Here is a 17,889-nt window from a genome sequence, read left to right as displayed (position 1 = left end):
ATTTGTCTATGAGTGTTGAACCTAGCCAGTCATATGATATAGGAAGAACATTAGTTGTTGTTTGTATTATGAACCCTAGCGTCAATAAAAGATGGCTCCCACCCAATTTGAATCAGTTCAGGTTTAACTTTGATGCCTCATGGGTTGATGAAAAACAATTGCAGGTTATGGACTAATCTTTCGCTCTGCAACAGGTATAACTGTCCAAGTTGGATCTGGGACCATCTTTGCCTCCATCCTTGAAGAGGCAGAAGCTTTAGCTTTGCTTAAAGCAACAAAGTGGGCAGCAATCATGGAATGTAAACATTTCTGGATTGAGAGAGATTACAAAGGAGTATTAGATTATGCTAAAGGACACTCAAACTCTATTCATTGGAGAAACCAAGCCATAATAACTGAATCTTAGAGAATACTGAAGTCTCGTGAGCATTTTTTGGGGTTTACTCTCAGTCATAGGAGTAGCAATAACAAGCACGAAAAAAGAAGTCTACTATAAACAATGCCAGCTTTCTTTTCTTCTGCTTTAATTTATGACGCTAGCAGTTCGTATTTGTGAGATAAGGGCAGCCAACAGGGGAATCAGTCTCCTGTAACTTTTTTTTTTGCTGTTTAAACATATTAACTTTCAAAAAAAAAAATATCTACGGAGAAAATGTGGCGGAGTAACTGACAACCAAAATCCCATTACTACAATTATTCTTGGTTTATTCCATTTCGCCTTTTCTTGTATAGAAAATTCTGCTCCATCTACTCTTTCCAGTAGTCGGAAAAATTGACCTAGTTGTATATGGGGATACCTAGTTGTAGTTGTTTTTTTGGTTGAAATTGTTTTCTGAATATGTTCTTTTTAAGAAACGTTTTTTAAGAAGGCTATTATTGGGGCGTCACACTCCATTAGAGGGGCGTCACCTAATAGGACAAAAACGGGTCATCCATAAATAATATCAAAAACCTCTTATCTAAAATAATTATGTAATGACTAAACAACCCTTATTTAATTAAAAAATACCAATTGGTCCTACAAATAATATATTAGAGAGAGTCTAGTCCAATTGACCTAGTCAATTGTCTGTTTGGTCCTATTTGGTAATATAAATTATAGTTTGGTCCTAAAAATTATAGTTTGGTCCTAGGGTGATGTCATGGATGATGTAAATGTCATCTTGTAGTGGCAGAAATACCCTTTTGGATAAGGACCATATATATAGTCAAAAAGTAAGAGAGAATAAATCATTCTTAGATTTACTTTCTCTCTCCTATATTTTCAGATCTAGAATTTCTCTTTCTTTTTCTTCCTGCTAGAAGCTAACAATGGCGTCTCCACTTTCTTTTCTTTCTTTTTCTTCCTGATGCTATAACAATGGTGATTCGAAGGTGAAAATCATGTTTCTTTGTTACTGCTGCGGTTGTATATGATGAAAACGATTTACGAAACGAACTCATCTGCTGTTGTTGTTGAAGAAGATGAGTTTTATGATTTTTTTCCTTCTCTAATGATGATGTAAACGATGAAGATGATGAAGATGAGTGTTGTTGATGATGAAGAAGATGAAGATGACGGTTGTATATGTCTTTTCGTCTGTTTTATTGGTGCCAATTTTTGATTTTTGATGTTTGCTGCTCGTGTTGAAGATCTTGAATTTGATGTTTTTCTGCTGGTGTTGAAGAATGATGAAGACGAAGATGAAGTTAGGTTTTTATATGGAGTTCATTTCTGGAATGAACTCTGCTTTTTTAGGTTTTTATATGGAGTTCATTTCTGGAATGAACTCTGTTTTTTTTAGGTTTTTATATGGAGTTCATTTCTGGAATGAACTCTGGTTTTTTAGGTTTTTATATGGAGTTCATTTCTGGAATGAACTCTGGTTTTTTTAGGTTTTTATATGGAGTTCATTTCTGGAATGAACTCTGGTTTATATAGGTGATTTCTGAAAAAATAAGTAGAAATTAACAGGAGTTCATTTTGGCGAATGAACTGCTACAAAAAAAAAGAAGTAGAAATTAACACGGAAGGGTACTTTTGTCCATTTAATATTTTTAAATAATTATAGACCAAACAGTAAAAGCATTTGACCAAAGGACTAAACTGACATGGGCCCACCTAAAAAGGGACCAAACGATATTTTTCCCTAATTTTAATTTAATAAAAATTAAATTAATGAATTTTGTTGTGTACCTGGTGAATTATGGGACAAAGTTTTTGTGGGAAGAAAAATTGGCCTTAAAATAAACTTCTACCGTTAGAAATAATCCAAATCTGGACGTAAAATCACTTCTATGGTTGGAAATAATCCAAACCTGGACGTAAAATCACTTCAACGGTTGGAATTAAAAGAAAACTAGACATAAAATCAGATTCTACGGTTGGAATTAAAAAGAACCTGGACGTAAAATGAGCTTTTACGGTTGGAACTAATTCAAACCTGGACGTAAAACTACATGCAAATAAAATTCTACGGTTGGAATTAATCCGAACCTGGACGTAAAATCACTTCTACGGTTGGAAATAATTCAAACCTGGACGTAAAATCACTTCTAGGGTTGGAATTAAAAGAAAACTGGACGTAAATCGGATTCTACGATTGGAATTAAAAGAAACCTGGACGTAAGATGAGCTTTTACGGTTGGAACTAATCCAAACCTGGACGTAAAACTACATGCGAATAAAAATCTGCGGTTGGAATTAATCCAAACCTGGACGTAAAATCACTTCTACGGTTTTTAAGTTTTTATTTTAGTTAAAGGATAATCTAAACATTTTGTATATGTGTTAGGATATCCCATAACCATTTTTTTGGACATTAAGAATCCAAATGAAGCACCTCTATTAGAGTGTGACGCCCCAATAATAATCTTCTTTTTTAAGCATTCTGATTTTACAATAAGGTTACACCACGGACTGTGTGGATGATAAATACACCTTAGTGGTGCTCTGAGGTAAATGAACCCTTCATTTCGCATGCGCTTATCAAGCGCATCCGATTTTCACGAAAGGTTTATAAATTATTAAAAAAACATAAAAAGTGCAAGGGTTTATTATCCGATTTTCGCAAAGGGTTTATAAATTATCAGGAGGGAATTTTGATAAAGTGACCCATTTTTGAATTAGGATAAAAGAAGTGCTCCCTTTTTTTTGCACTTTTCTAAATTGTCCCGTTTTTTTTCAAATAACGCTTTCCATCCCGTTAACTGCAAGGTGGCAGTTATCTCACCTGTTAAAAAGTCATATTTACCCCTGAACTATGTCGTGAACTATGAACCCTAACCATGAACCATGAACCCCTAACCCTGAACTATATCGTGAACCATGAACCTTGAACCATGAACAACGAAGCCTGAACTATGAACCTTAAACCCTAATCCTGAACCCTGAATTATATCGTGAACCATGAACCCATAACCATGAACTTTGAACCCTGAACCTTAAACCCCTAACCCTGAACTCCGAACCCTAAATCCATGAACCAAGCTCGACGAACCTGAAAAACGAAGTAGAAGATAAACGTGACAAGTAAAGGGTAAATAAGTAAAAAATTGGATGAAAAACTAAATTAGATGGAAAAGTTAACAGTGGGGACAGTTTTGAAAAGTTAAAAAAAACGCGGGCAATTTATTAAACCGAAATTGAGAGTGGGACAGTCTATCAAGATTCCCTTATCGTGCAAGGGTTTATTCGTCTCCGCCTTTTTATTTTTGGTAAAATGCATATCCATCTCTTCAGGGGTTTATTCGTCTCCGTCTGTTGTGTCAAAGATCTGCTTCAGTGTATTGATCCAATTCAACTTTCAAAGCTTCATTGCTGTAGCCTTAAACTTACCAAATGATGGCTTAATTTTTTTTTTGAAGCATGAAATTTATTAGATTAGACTGAAATTAGAAACGTAATACTCATAGAATCTGCTATTATAATAGAAAAAGCATTACAGATCAAGGATTATAAAACTGAAGAAAAAAAGATAAACAAACATTGAAAGCATACATTCTGCGAACATTCTGCATATTGACAATATAAGTGCATGACTAGTTCCTATGATCAGCATGATACACAAAAACTTAATTATCCGTTGTGACTAAAGCATCCAGTGATCAGCATGATAAACAAAAACTTAATTATCTGTTGTGACTAAAGCATCCGTGACTAAAGCATCCCAACTGTAACTTTTGAATCCCCTTCTGTCAACTTGGCATCCAACAATCGTTCCCCAACATGTGACTACAACTAACAGATATCAACTTATGCCTCTATTTAACACACTTATCCACAATGGTGCAAAACACCAGATGGAAGGGCGACTTTCCATTCCACTGTAACAACGGGTAAATTCACATCAAGGTCACTGTGGCTAAAAATTAACATTTCATTAGGCACCTCTACAAATATATTCATTCTATGGATCCTACTTAGTTTTCTTCGCCTTCCACCTAAGCTGCGCAAGAAAAACCCAAAGCCAGTCCCAGGGGGGGCATATTTATCGGCTCTACAGCAAATACCTATTTGGTAGCTTATGTAGTAAACTATGTACCTCAAATCTGTACTTTTTCCAAACTCACGGGCGGCAACACTAAAGCAACAGGGTCTGAGAAAGAACTAGTAATGCAAAAAGAACACACAATTATTTGGTATGCTTAATATTCCAGCAGCAAATCTTTCAAGGAACCAAGAGTTGCTTCCACGGCTTACCAATACTACATGTCTTAAGTACTACTAAACCCAAGAGAGATCTGTTGGCCTACAGTGCCTAGTAAAGAACACACCAGTCAACCTATATGGTTATAATTAATAAATCACTTTTGTCGAAGTAACAAAGCATGACATTGCGATCACATATGAAGTAAGCAAGCCATCATATAACTGAAGTCATGCCTCAAAACAACTTGATTAAATCCTCAGAAGTTATGCACTATAGTAGGACCGTCAGGATAGTTTAATTTTGAAATTTCCAAACAAAAACAAGAAATTTAGCAGCATGCATATCATGACAGTGATAAGATATCGAACAGCTAAAGGATGCCGTGTTCTTTACGATTCTGAGTGCAACATAAGTACACAACTGATACGAATGATAATTGTTCTCCGCATTCTGAATTGCTATTGAAGTTTAATCAGAGGGTGATCAAGTAGAAGGCACAATGTACACACAAAGAGCCCTCACCGGGATTGAGTTAAGTCAACAATGAGAACAAAGTGAAGAAAACTAAAGGCAGAGATAAACAATGAGGATACCAATTTTACCCTCTTACATATCACAATGCACCAAATCTAAAGTCTGAACCTAAAACTTAGATATATGAGCAGTATATGGCTGTAACAACTCAATCCTGCAGGGATTGAGAACAAACTAGAAGGAAAATACAATCCCAGAATCATCAAATTTGTAAAGAACAACTAACCAAATAAAATTAGGCAATAGCAAGATAATGATATAAACCATCGATCCAAATCATTAAACCTTAGATTTTCATCCAAGAATATGTTCTCAACAAGCATTGCTACTGCAGTTTTAACCTCAAAACGAAATTACATTAAACAAAAATCTCTAATTAAGAAAGAAGACGAGCAAAATAGCAGTAAAATAAAAACTGGTTGGTAATATAAAACCTCAAATTTAATCTTGAGGGATTTCAACAGTACCATCAGCAATCTCGTCCTGAAGATCCTTTGGGTTCTTTCCATCAACAGTACATCCAACAGAAACACATGTTCCAAGAATCTCCTTCACAGATCCAGTCAACTCCTTAGCCATAGATCTTGGCCTCATGATCTTAGCAATTTCAATAACATCATCAAGTGAAATATTACCACCGTGTTTGATATTCTTTACCTTCTTACGATCTCTTTCTGGTTCTTTAAGAGCTTTGATAACCAGAGCAGCGGCTGAAGGAACGACAGAAACCTTAGCTTGACGATTTTGAACTGTAAGTTTGACAGTAACCCTAAGACCCTTCCAGTCTTTAGCAGTTTCCTTAGCAATATCTTCTCCAATCTTCTTAGGAGAAAGACCTAATGGACCGATCTTTGGAGCGAGAGAACTTGCTGCACCAACTTCACCACCTGTTACACGAACGTAGACCTCTACGATCTGCGTGGGATCCATTTTTGGAGGCATGGTTGCAGCTGGGTTTTTTTCTAGGGTTTTGGGGGCGCTGCTGCTGGATGAGGAAGAAAGCAAAGAAGAAAGATAGAGAAATGAGAAAACGAGGAGGCTATATAGTTTCATATTATTAGGGTTTTGGTTCTCAGGGTTTTGACTTCTAGCCGTCCATTACTTATCATCCAACGGCAGTAAACATTGCTGAGTTGGCATTGTTTTTTTCGCTCAAAATTACGAGTCGACCCAGCAACAAATCGATAACAGATTTCTCTATTTTCTCTATCTTTCACTCAATTGCGTATTCAAAATTGTTAGTGATTTCAGTCAGTTTGTTGGTACGAATTCGTACTAGGAAATACGCAAGGAGGCATGTTGTTTGTTAATTAATTCTTAGTTTTTTTCATTTTATTTCATATAAGAATAGGTCTTGATTTGAGTAAATTATCAATCATTCGGTCTGAATTTGGAATTCTGATAGCCGCGTAATTATGACTTGGAACTGGAAAATTTGTTCATAGCAATGAATTCTGTCTTATTGTATTCTAATTTATCATGAAAATTCGTCTCATTGTTGAAGATTCTAGAGTTGATGTGGCGTTGTTGCCCTATTTGTTTTGTTCCTTGTGTATTCTTTTTCTTCTTATGTCTGATAATGCTTGTAAGTTGATGTTTGAATTTTAATTAGCTGATTAAACATTTTCTGTTCCTCCATTACAACTTAGAAGTTGCTGATTGAAGTAATTTCGATCCTAACATGGATTTTGGACAACTTCATTGTTTTGGTCACAGGGCTAACTTCATTGATCCTTATAGTAATGTTACTGTTTTGGCCGCTGGTTGATGTTTTGGTCATATGCTTTTAATTGATGCTTGAAATTTCTATTTCCGCAGCTAGGTTTATATGCATGAACCAGAATGGGTTGCTGGTTCTCAATCTTGAATCATCAATCCATATGGTTTGGTTTTCGATTGTGTAGGAGCTAGTAAAGATGAAGATATATGCAAGGAGGTCCATTTACATAAAGGAGATGTCTGTGAGGAGTCCTAAAGCTTGTGATTTGGACTTGAAGAAAAGAGAGCAGGCAGTAACATGCCAGCCAGTACCATGTCAAAAAGGGAGGTTCTCCTACCTAGACGTCGCTGCCTTGTCAGGATACCGTACTCTCTAGATAGCCTTGAAAGACTGCTGCACTTTGAGGAGGTAAGCAGTCTAGTTATTTTGTTCATAATTTAGTCATTCAATCAATGAATATGTATTACCCCATGCTCAAATTTCTTTCATTGAGCTCGGAGAGGTAATTGGTTATGTTTTGGGGTTAGAGTCTAAAGAAGAATCATCATTCTTATTTTCTTGAATTTGTGTTTGACTATGATCTGTTACAAAGATTGATTGTGTGCTCCACATTTCCTTCTTTGGAGATCCACATATTCTCTTTGTTGATTACTGTAATATATAGATGCTCTTTCTTTAGCTACATGCTTGTGAAATGTTATGGTTGCTATTAGCTATTTCGAGTAAGGTAGATATTTTTATATTGCCATGTTTGGCTGTTAAAAACATTCATGTGTGCTTCTGCAGTACGGCGGTTATGGTTTATCAGTTGTTCTACTAGATGTAGTCAAATTTCTAAAACGAGTTTCACTTCTGTGATTGATTGGATGTAGATAATATGTTGGTTATAAATCTCCTTTTTGTGCAGTGTAGGTAGCTATTGGTCTTGCTTTTGGAGTGGAATATGTGTTCTGGTTGGGGTTTATTTCACTGACACAGTCATAGCGATTTTGCTGGCTCTTGAGCTACCTTGCTTACATCACTGTGAATTCTCTTCAGAGTTAATATATTGCAGTTCAATTATTTCTCAGTAAGTACACTCCATTTTATGTTTCTTTAAAGAAATTCTAGAGCTCTTTTCTTCATAAAATGCCCACAACCAATTTCAGGCCATAACAATTATTTGCGCGATTCTCAAACCTGTGTGAGTTTAGCATTAGTTTCAGGTAATTAATTGTATTGAATAAACGTTGTAGAAATGTTCTAATGGAGTTAAATTCTTATACTTCAGTTGCTGGGACTGCTTTGACAACCAACAAAGCTTGCATCACTTCCGGTATGCTTCTTATATTTTGTGATCCTATCAGTTATTGTTTCGACTGTTTGGAGCCACTTAGCAGTTTAGTTATATTTAAGTTGTTGCATCTTAAATGAAAGAAGTTTCCCCAAGTGTATGGAACAATGTAAAACAAAATTTTGGAACTATATCACATTGAATTGTTTGGACCCTTGCCTTTGTAGAGTGATCCTTTTGGAATGAAACCTAAATCTTTTAGAAGAATTTTAAGAGCATGTTATAGCAGTTTCTCATGCTGCGAGATCGTTGAATGTTTCAATGATAAAGTAGAGCGCTTTCTGTATTTATTATGTGAATGCTAACTGATCCAGTTTTATGTTCACTTTCTAAGAGAAGTGACAGAAAAGTGAAGCCGAATATGGAACTGAATCAACTGATGTATCACTTTGGATTCACTGTGAAGAGCCCATTTCTATTATACAATTTAGGGTTTGAACTTCAGATTGACCGTTTTCGTAGGTATATTCTCATTTTAAATTCATCATTTGTCCTAGATTATTTAAATGCAAATCAAAAGATTTTCGTATGCCCACATCTAATTTTCATGCAGAGCTCCCATCTAATGTACCTACCGAGTAAATATGCCTGCAAGTTCCTTATCTCGTTGGTCAAAACGACCCCTTTAAATATGACACGGTTAGACAAAAAGGTCGCTCGATATATAGAGTGCTAACATTCAAATGAATTGAATGGCTGCATTTTACTGAAAATGATTTGTAATCAAATTGATTAAAGAAGAAGATGAGATTGATTACAGGACTCTACTGAGTTGTCTACTGACTCTCATAGACTTTCAGACTCGCTTATAAATCTCACGTGCACTCCACACACTCAGGACAGATAACTATCACTCCTTACTAGCACTCTATGCTATTACCCTCCCTCAATCTGAAGTGGTCTGTAAGAGACAACTTCGGATTGCACGCACAACTCACACACTTACCAGCACTCTAACACTCATATAGTAGACAGTTGATGCACGAGGAAGAATGAGCAAAGGTACAGGTGGTGCAGTAATAGGCAGAGCATGCTAGCTGTTGATGTTGATTTAGAGAGCCAAGCATAGAAGAAAAAGAGAATACCAGATTGATGTAGTAGTTACAGTGAGTGTAGAAGAAGAGATAGGCTTTTCATTTGAACCATGTATTGAGCAACTCCAACTGATTTCCAAATGCTAGATATGACAGTATAATATTGCAGGCCATGATGACAGAAGATTGTTGGGGTACACAGTCTTGATGAAATGGAGAAAACCAGCAAGAAGTACATTGAAGCTTCCTTTCACACAGTGACTTGAGTACGCAAACCAAAGAATGAAGCAGATATAAAAGTACTCTCCACAATCATCTCTAATATACCAAAACTTGCATCACCTATACCAAGGAAACATGCCTTTTTGTACCTGATGGCAAAGTTGCTGCATAACCTGAACATAAGAAATCTTCTTGAACATAGCTAGACAAAAAATACCACTGTTGTCATCATTTCTTATTAAAGAGATACCCTGCAAATACCAAGCCACTAATAACAGCTTACCACACACGACCAACCAGGAAACCAACATATGCTGTACACTCCAACATCAGGCATTGAAGTTTGCTGGGCCTTCTAGTTTACATCCAGCAAGTTTGCATCATACACCAATAGTAGTAATGGTTGATGCAGGTGTAAGAGTTGGCAAAAGAGAGACAGGGTCTGACAAACGAAATCCAGTCAGCTGTGGGGAACTGCAAGTAAAGCAGCATACCAACACTTGCTCTCATAACCTGACAACTGAAGTAGTAGAGACCATGACTTTAAAAGGATATGTTGATGCAGATTCATAAAGAAGCAACAGTGAGCAACAAAACAAATAGTAGAATTAGGACCAAAGCGACTGCAAGCAGCCAACACCAACAGCAAACAACAACATGAAGACGTCTGTCTCGTTTAGAAGTACACCTGACTTGGCTCCATAGTACTTGGATGCAACTCACAGGTCTGCGCAACTGTAATTCTCTTGAAACAACATTATTCACAAGCAAAGAAATCTTGAAACCAACAAACAAAATGGTAGTCTGTCATCATTCAACAACATGGAAAGCAGCAGAAAAGACTTGATAACATGATAATGGAAAACGTGCCACATTCTCAATCCAAAGCCAGGGACGTACTCAGGATTTTACCTAGGATAGGGCTAATTTTCTATATTCCGGCTGACAAAAATTTTTAGACAATAAAAATAATGAGATTATGTTGCTTAGACTTCTCTATATATTAACTACTAGAAATAACCCGTGCCGTAATGGCACGACATGAGACGGGATAATTTTTGATGACAATGATTTTAATAATTACTACGACACACTATCTTAAGACTTAATTTGACTCATGAGATTTCGTAGCTATGAGTATCTTAGATATTTTTCATCCAAATAATTCCAACTGATTAAAATAACAGTTTTTTTATAAAAATCCAGGTAACTTGTCTTATTTTGGCCTTAAATAATTTTATTTTACGATCTCCAAAGATTGGTGGTTTTAATGAGACCATTATGCGGAATCTTCATCCGATGAGCAATAAATGTAATTACATTCTCCCATAAATTATTTTTAGATCGTAAGGACTATTGTCTTGTGTTCATTATCCATATGCTCTCGCGATTCCATTCGATTTTTTGGTCTGATTAAAATAAGGAAAAACTGAGTTATATACCTTAATCACATAGTACATGTCCTCAATTTTCTCGTCAATTATGATGGCCCTTTTTGTAACGTTTTTTGGTGTAGGAACAGACCATCGGGAGAACACAAAATCTAAATCAATGGTGAACTGGGTGAGCTCGATAATTGTACCTTAGCAGAAAAATACCTGATCAAGATTTCTACTCTTCGTGCTTAAATATAAGATTAAACGCGGTCAAGAAACTTACTTTTTGTGCTTACATTTCTAAGGCTAATTCGTTGCTCGATCCATTCATATCTCACTTTTCACGAAAAAGAGTCCCAATTTAAAGAAGAAGCAGAGTTTGATTAAACTATTCACTGCGTCAATGAATGAATAAGATCTGATGTCCCCGTAAAAACTCAAGCCACCATGATTGTCAATCATGTTTATATGGACGAAAAAATAGTCATGATTTGTATCAAGAGTGCTCAAATGTTTGTAAGAATGCTAAATTTGTTATGGATGAAAACATGGTTCATTTTTCAGGGGAACATGAAGATACGACTATTAAGATAATGAGAATTATTCTTTGTATATTTTTAAAAAAGGACCTAAAATTTTTTGTTATTTGGGTTTTAAAAATTGCAACCTCAAATGCTCTAATATTACCTTTGTTTTGCAGGTTGATGAAAGCTTGCTTATGCGAACGCTAAAATTAAAATAAGGCCTATAATTTAAGAGTAAATTTTCAGTGAGTCATTTTAAGGATATGTATTTTATTTTTCGATTATTCCTTTTTATAATGAGCATAATGAAAACTATTCTTTGCATTTTTAAAAATAGGATCTTAACTATGTACTGTCATATGAGATAAAGATATTTGAGTGATACCGTAAAATCTTCAAACTTGTCACTGAATCAGTGGATTCAAACCTTCCATCAATAGCATGGTAATGGTAGTGGGATTGATAATAAACTTATTTATCAAGTGGGCTGGTAAAGGTAGCAAGTTGCGCAGTGAGATAAAACAAAAGGCTGTTTTTGGGCATACATGAATCTTATTAGGCATACCTAATAAAGACAAAAAAGGATGTGAAATAACAAAATTAGAAGCCCCCTTAACCATTTTTTTAATGGCAAATCTACCCTTTTAGGATTAGTGTTAATACTAATGATTAGTTAAAATAATTTTGATTAATGATTAGTTTTAAAATTACTTAGTTATAAATTTGTGTAGATGAAAATTTTTGAGTAAGAAAAAAGAAGTTAGATTTTTTTGGAGAAGGAGAAGGGGAAAATGAGAAAAAAGCTTGTATTTGATTCAATGGACGAGGAGGGTACACTTCTATCTTATGTTTAATCTCACTTTTGTAGCTTAAAATCATAAAAAAAATTTGTTTTTCTCTAAGGTTCGGCGAGTTTGGAATATGTTCAGCTTAATATATCAGCCGAACCCACCTGGATATTGACAACTAATGAACAGTTCGGCAAGCTGAAAGTGTTATTATTATGAGCCGAACCCACTTTGTAGCCCCTAGTTCGGCTTGTTTAAAGATATCATAATGAGCCGAACCTAATCCTGTGTGATCTGGAAGAAAAATTATGTGAAGTTCGGGTTATATTGAGAAAATCGTAAGCGCCGAACCTTTTGGTAGTACATGTGCTAGGTTATTTACATAAGTATTATATAACCGAACCTGATCATTTATATTATATAAGTCGAACCTGATCATTTATATAAGCATTATAAATATTATATAAGCCGAACCTTTCGGCTATTTACATAAGTATTATATAATACGAACCTTTCAGTTATTTACATAAGTATTATATAAGCCGAACCTGATCATTTATATTCCTGATAATTGTCGGGGTAAGAATTTTGTATTGGTTCGGCACATAATGTGAATATCGTAATAGCCGAACCTCGTAAATGTGCTAGGTTCGACAGATATTATGATTATCGAATACCCCGAAGCCCTATGCATCTCTATATGTGACTAGGTTCGGCATGAAATTTCATGCTGAACTGTTCATATACACTTATAAGAAGCTTTTGTGAAAAACAGTTCGGCTAAAAACGCAACTCAATTTTGAGCTGAACCCAACATCGTAACCGTCATTTAATCAATGAAAAACAACAAATAGGAGATTGGGTTTGTAAAACTTACTTTCTTATCCTCATTTCCGGAATGGGAGATGCAGTTGGTTCAATTTCTGGTTCAATTGGTGGTTGATTTTCAGTTTCTACACCTTCATCTTCAATTGGTTCTTCTTCTTCAATTGATGGATTATAAGACAATTTGGTTTGCCTAGTCCCTGCTTTTCTTTGTATGAGTCATTATGTAGTTGAGCTTAGTCGACGATCAAATTTTTACGAATCGACAATTAATCACGATGATGAAATTTTTTTTTCGCGGGAGGGGAAGAGTTCAACTAGAGGAGGAGGAAGAAGAAGAGATGTTAAGGGAAACTGATTTTGATTTTTTAGAAAACTGATTTTAGATTTTTGTATTAAGGGTATATAGGTAATTGAAATACCCATAGGGTACCCCTTATAAGGTCACCCAAGATGGGACTATTGTTTTGTATGCCTAATAAGATTTCAGTATGCTCAAAATCTTGGTTCATAAAACAGGATACCTATTTATCTATTGGGCTAAGTGTAGGAATCAGCCTAATATAGGAATCAACCTAATATAGGAAACCTATTTTGAGGCATACTGAAATTTTTTGAGGCATATCAAATAAAGACAAAATAGGATCACTGGGTAGTAATCTTTAAAGCCCCTTATCCATATATTTTTTTAATGACAAAATTGCCCTTATTCATATTTTATTAAGTTTTTAATAGTTTATTTAAAATAAATTAGAAAATAAAATCATACAAAACTTTTGGTTGGTAGCCTAGGGACAAGCTGGGCTCCAACTCCCTTTTGAATAGCAATGCCTAATCTAATAAAAAATAAAGCTACCGAAACCATATTTTCTCGAGATTGATGTATGTATTGCTACAATTATCAAAATCAATATTTTCACCGAGAAGTGCAACACTTGATTTCTCGTCTTCATTAGACTCATAGCTGTCAGACATTTCATCAAGAGTTTCAGCAAGATCTTTGTTCCCAGTGTATTTTCTACGATTTGGGCTCTTGTTTGCAAAATGACCAAATCCTTTATACTTAAAGCACTGAGGCATATCCTCGTCATCAGTTTCATCTGTTTTCCTGTTTCTAGGAGGAATACGATTATGAGGTTTAGCTGATGACTTAGGCTTATCTCTGGAGAACCGTTTACTTCTCTTCAACAGAAGGTCCCGAAACTGTCTTGTGATCATTGAGACGATTTGTCAAGATCTTCATCTGATGAATCTGTCTCAGAGTGATCGTCTTCAGAGATATACACTTTTTTTTGTACTTTTATCAAGTAATTTAGTGTCCTTTAGTGCTTTGAACACAACATCCTTAGATTTTGATGAATGCTCATGATCAAAGATCTTAAGCTTCCCAACCAATGTATTTCTGGAGAGATTATCTAGGTTATTTCTCTCAACGATATCATGCTTCTTAGAATCGTATCTAGATGGCAGCGATCTGAGAATTTTCATCATAATGTTCTTTTCAGGAATAGTCTTACCCAATGCAAAAGATGCATTAACACTTTCATACACTTTGTGATTAAACTCATCAAATGTTTCTTCATCTTCCATACGAAGGTTTTCCCAATCGGAATTAAGGTTTTGAAGCCTAGCTTCCTTTTCACTGGTATTTCCTTCAAATACGGTTTCTAAGATATCCCAAGATTCTTTAAACTTAGTGCAATTTGACACATGGGGATGAAGATTTGGGGTAATGGCATTCAAACCGTCGGAGTTTTGCTTTGCAACATTTAACTCGGCAGGGGTGTATTCACCAATGTCCTTGGGAACGTTTACATCTCCAACTGCCACAGCAGGAGCATTATAGCCATTAACTACATATACCCATAATTTAAAATCACGTGCTTGAAGAAAAGCTCGCATAGCAATTTTCCACCATAAGTAATTAGAGTCATCGAAGACTGGTGGTACGTTTATTGAGATAACACCTCTGTCCATGGAGTCAGATAGCTACAAACACAGACTTGTAAGGTCTTAAACGTGTTTGCCTGATCTGATACCAATTGAAAAAGCGGGGGTCTAACAACCACACCCAATATTTATCTTAGCAATCTGTATGGACAAACTCCAATATACTTTCTAGAGAATCAACTAGACATTCAGACTCAATCTATATAAAAGTATATCAAGGAGTTAATTCTCAATCTCTCGATTTGATCTATACTCAAACAAATAGAAATTTGCGAGTCTGTATCAAAGAGAGATAACTTGGATGGTATGAAAGACCAATATCCAAGTGTCAATCAATTTAAATCAACAACCAAAGGTTGGATATTCTAATTGATCAAACCTGACGCACAACCTGTGATATTTCAATTATAAAGATAAACAATATAATGCGGAAATATAAATAACACAGACACCAGAATTTTGTTAACGAGGAAACCGCAAATGCAGAAAAACCCCGGGACCTAGTCCAGATTGAACACACTATATTAAGCCGCTACAGACACTAGCCTACTTCAAATTAACTTCGGTCTGGACTGTAGTTGAACCTCAATAAATCTCACACTGATCCAAGGTACAGTTATGCTCCTACGTCTCTGATCTCAGCAGGATGCTACGCACTTGATTCCCTTAGATGATCTCACCCACAACTAAGAGTTGCTAAGACCCAAAGTCGAAGACTTTAATAAAAAAATATGTATCACACAAAAAAGTCTACAGTAATAGATAAATCTATCTCCCACAGAAATACCCACGAGTTTTGTTCCGTCTTTTGATAAATCAAGGTGAACAAGAACCAATTGATAAACCGGACTTATATTCCCGAAGAACAACCTAGTATTATCAATCACCCCACAACAATTTTAATCTACGCGGTGAAAGAAGATGTTGTGGAATCACAAACGATGAGACCAAGATGTTTGTGATTACTTTTATATCTTTCCTATCGGAGATATTAATCTCAAGCCAATCATTGTGATTGTACTCGTACGATAGAATATGCAAGATCAGATGACACAACTACGAGAAAGCAGTATCGGTCTGGTTTCACAATCCCAATGAAGCCTTTAAGTCGTTAACCTGATTTAGAAGAAGAAACCAAAGGTTAAAGGAGAATCGACTCCAGCTATGCAACTAGTATCACACAGAAGGTGTGGGGATTAGGTTTCCCAGTTGCTAGAGTTCTCCTTTATATAGCCTTTCAAATCACGGTTTGCAATCAATGTTAGCTTGGTAACAAAGCATTCAATATTCACCGTTAGATGAAAACCTGATTTAGATTCAAGCTAATATCTTTCAACCGTTAGATGGAAAAACCTAGCTTGTTACACACAAATGAAATATACGATTTTAGGTTTATGTAACCGTACCCAAACATGTACATTTGTTGGTTCAATAGTAGTTAACCAAATGGTTAGCCATATGAACACTTTCATATCAACCAATCTCTTCTTCACCATAACTAGTTCAAATGACTCAAATGAACTAGTTAGAGAGTTGTTCAATTGCAAGGAAATCTTATGTAATTACACAAGACACAATTGAAGCAAAAACGATTTGATTCACTCGAATCGGTTTATGAACTTTATATCCACAACAATGCTTATATCCACCATTGTTTATATAATCTAAACTCCCATTTCAATCATTGAAACATTCTTCTATAATGTTATAATAGTCGTTAAACATAAGGAATCGACTATCGTCATCAAAGCCATTTTCAAAGTGATTGAAACATAAAACGAATTTCGTCACTAGGTAAAGGTAAGTTTGGCCAAAGTGAAAGCTTTACCAACACATATTTCGAGAAGTAGATAGGCGAGATAAACTCGGCTCGAAATAGCAAATGTGTATAATCGAAGTCTATATAGCACAACGACTTTTGTCTCAAGATAGGAGATATAGTAGATAGACTTTTGAGTGATAGATAAGTTCAAGTCTCCACATACCTTTTAGTCGATGAAGATCCACCGGTTCATTGAGTAGTCCTTCGTCTTGTATGATGATCGCCATGGAGTTCTTGAGCTCAACTACACTTTCTATCCTAGTCCGAGACCTTAGCTATAGTAGACTAGAAATTAATACTTATAGTTTTGATCACTAACATTGACAAACATGCTTGAGATAGCAACGCATGCGATGTCGACTGATCAATGCTCTAACAATCTCCCCCATTGTCAATTTTAGTGACAAAACTATTAATACATATGAAATACAAAAATAAATACATAAACTTTTGTAGCTCTTATTCCACATGCCTAATCTTCAACATTACTCGAAATCTTCGTCACTTCCAAGTACTCCAATGATCCCAAAGGTTGTAAGTTCAGCATCATAGTTGTTGAAAATCCATAGCTATAACAATGAGAAAACAAGGTTCTCGATAATTGTTATACAGTGTCATAATATCATTACACAGTATCAAAGTTCAATTGTATCACAACTTTGAAAACGACACTATGGTGATATTATCACTCCCCCTTAGTCAATACTCCATCTCACAAGGAAACCACTCCCCCTTACATAATGATCCGAAAACCATATGTATTTGTAGTGTGAACTACATATTAATTTCCCTCTTTTTGTCAATAAAATTGGCAAAGGTACAAGAACGGGATCCTAATGAAATTTCCGAAAGAGACATTTCATGACCAAAGGAAGCACATATCAACTTGTTTAAATGCAATCATAAAGCCGGAGCTAAATGCATTCATCAAGGAGTTTATAAAGATACAAGATAACCCCTATAATATTCCACAACCGCACTCCCCACAAATATTTGGCAACTAAGCACAAGTTCAAAAGAACTCTCCCCTATTAGATGTCATTCCCGAAAGAACAAAAGAGCGACCTTAATTTCGAAAGTAAAGAAGGATTTCTTTGGACATAACAAATTACATACGAGTATAAATTTGA

The 17,889-nt window shown here is 35.4% G+C and overlaps 1 protein-coding gene and 1 long non-coding RNA gene across 3 annotated transcripts; one reads left to right on the top strand and one right to left on the bottom strand.

Moving 5' to 3' along the window:
• Window positions 1-5,400: 5,400 nt before the first annotated feature.
• On the bottom strand, window positions 5,401-6,179 carry LOC113358364 (60S ribosomal protein L12-3-like). The gene has a single exon (XM_026601913.1). The coding sequence runs from the start codon at window positions 6,105-6,107 to the stop codon at window positions 5,607-5,609; it is 501 nt and encodes a 166-aa protein (XP_026457698.1). The 5' UTR covers window positions 6,108-6,179; the 3' UTR covers window positions 5,401-5,606.
• Window positions 6,180-6,368: 189 nt separating this feature from the next.
• LOC113358363 lies at window positions 6,369-8,425 on the top strand. Of its 2 annotated transcripts, none has more exons than XR_003364513.1 (3): window positions 6,369-7,293; window positions 7,798-7,954; window positions 8,156-8,425. It is a non-coding gene; the product is annotated as an uncharacterized LOC113358363 (long non-coding RNA). The 2 variants fall into 2 exon arrangements; XR_003364514.1 differs by having other exon boundaries at window positions 7,793-7,954.
• Window positions 8,426-17,889: the final 9,464 nt, after the last annotated feature.

Source organism: Papaver somniferum, chromosome 3 (genome assembly GCF_003573695.1).
Source record: "Papaver somniferum cultivar HN1 chromosome 3, ASM357369v1, whole genome shotgun sequence".
In the NCBI taxonomy this organism is placed as follows: domain Eukaryota; kingdom Viridiplantae; phylum Streptophyta; class Magnoliopsida; order Ranunculales; family Papaveraceae; genus Papaver; species Papaver somniferum.
The sequence above is the reverse complement of the archived record's forward strand: the minus strand, read 5'-3'. Positions and strand labels throughout refer to the sequence as shown.

Coding starts and splice junctions, on each gene's coding strand:
- LOC113358364 (XM_026601913.1), bottom strand. CDS start 6,107: ATGCCTCCAAAAATGGATCCCACGCAGATCGTAGAGGTCTACGTTCGT.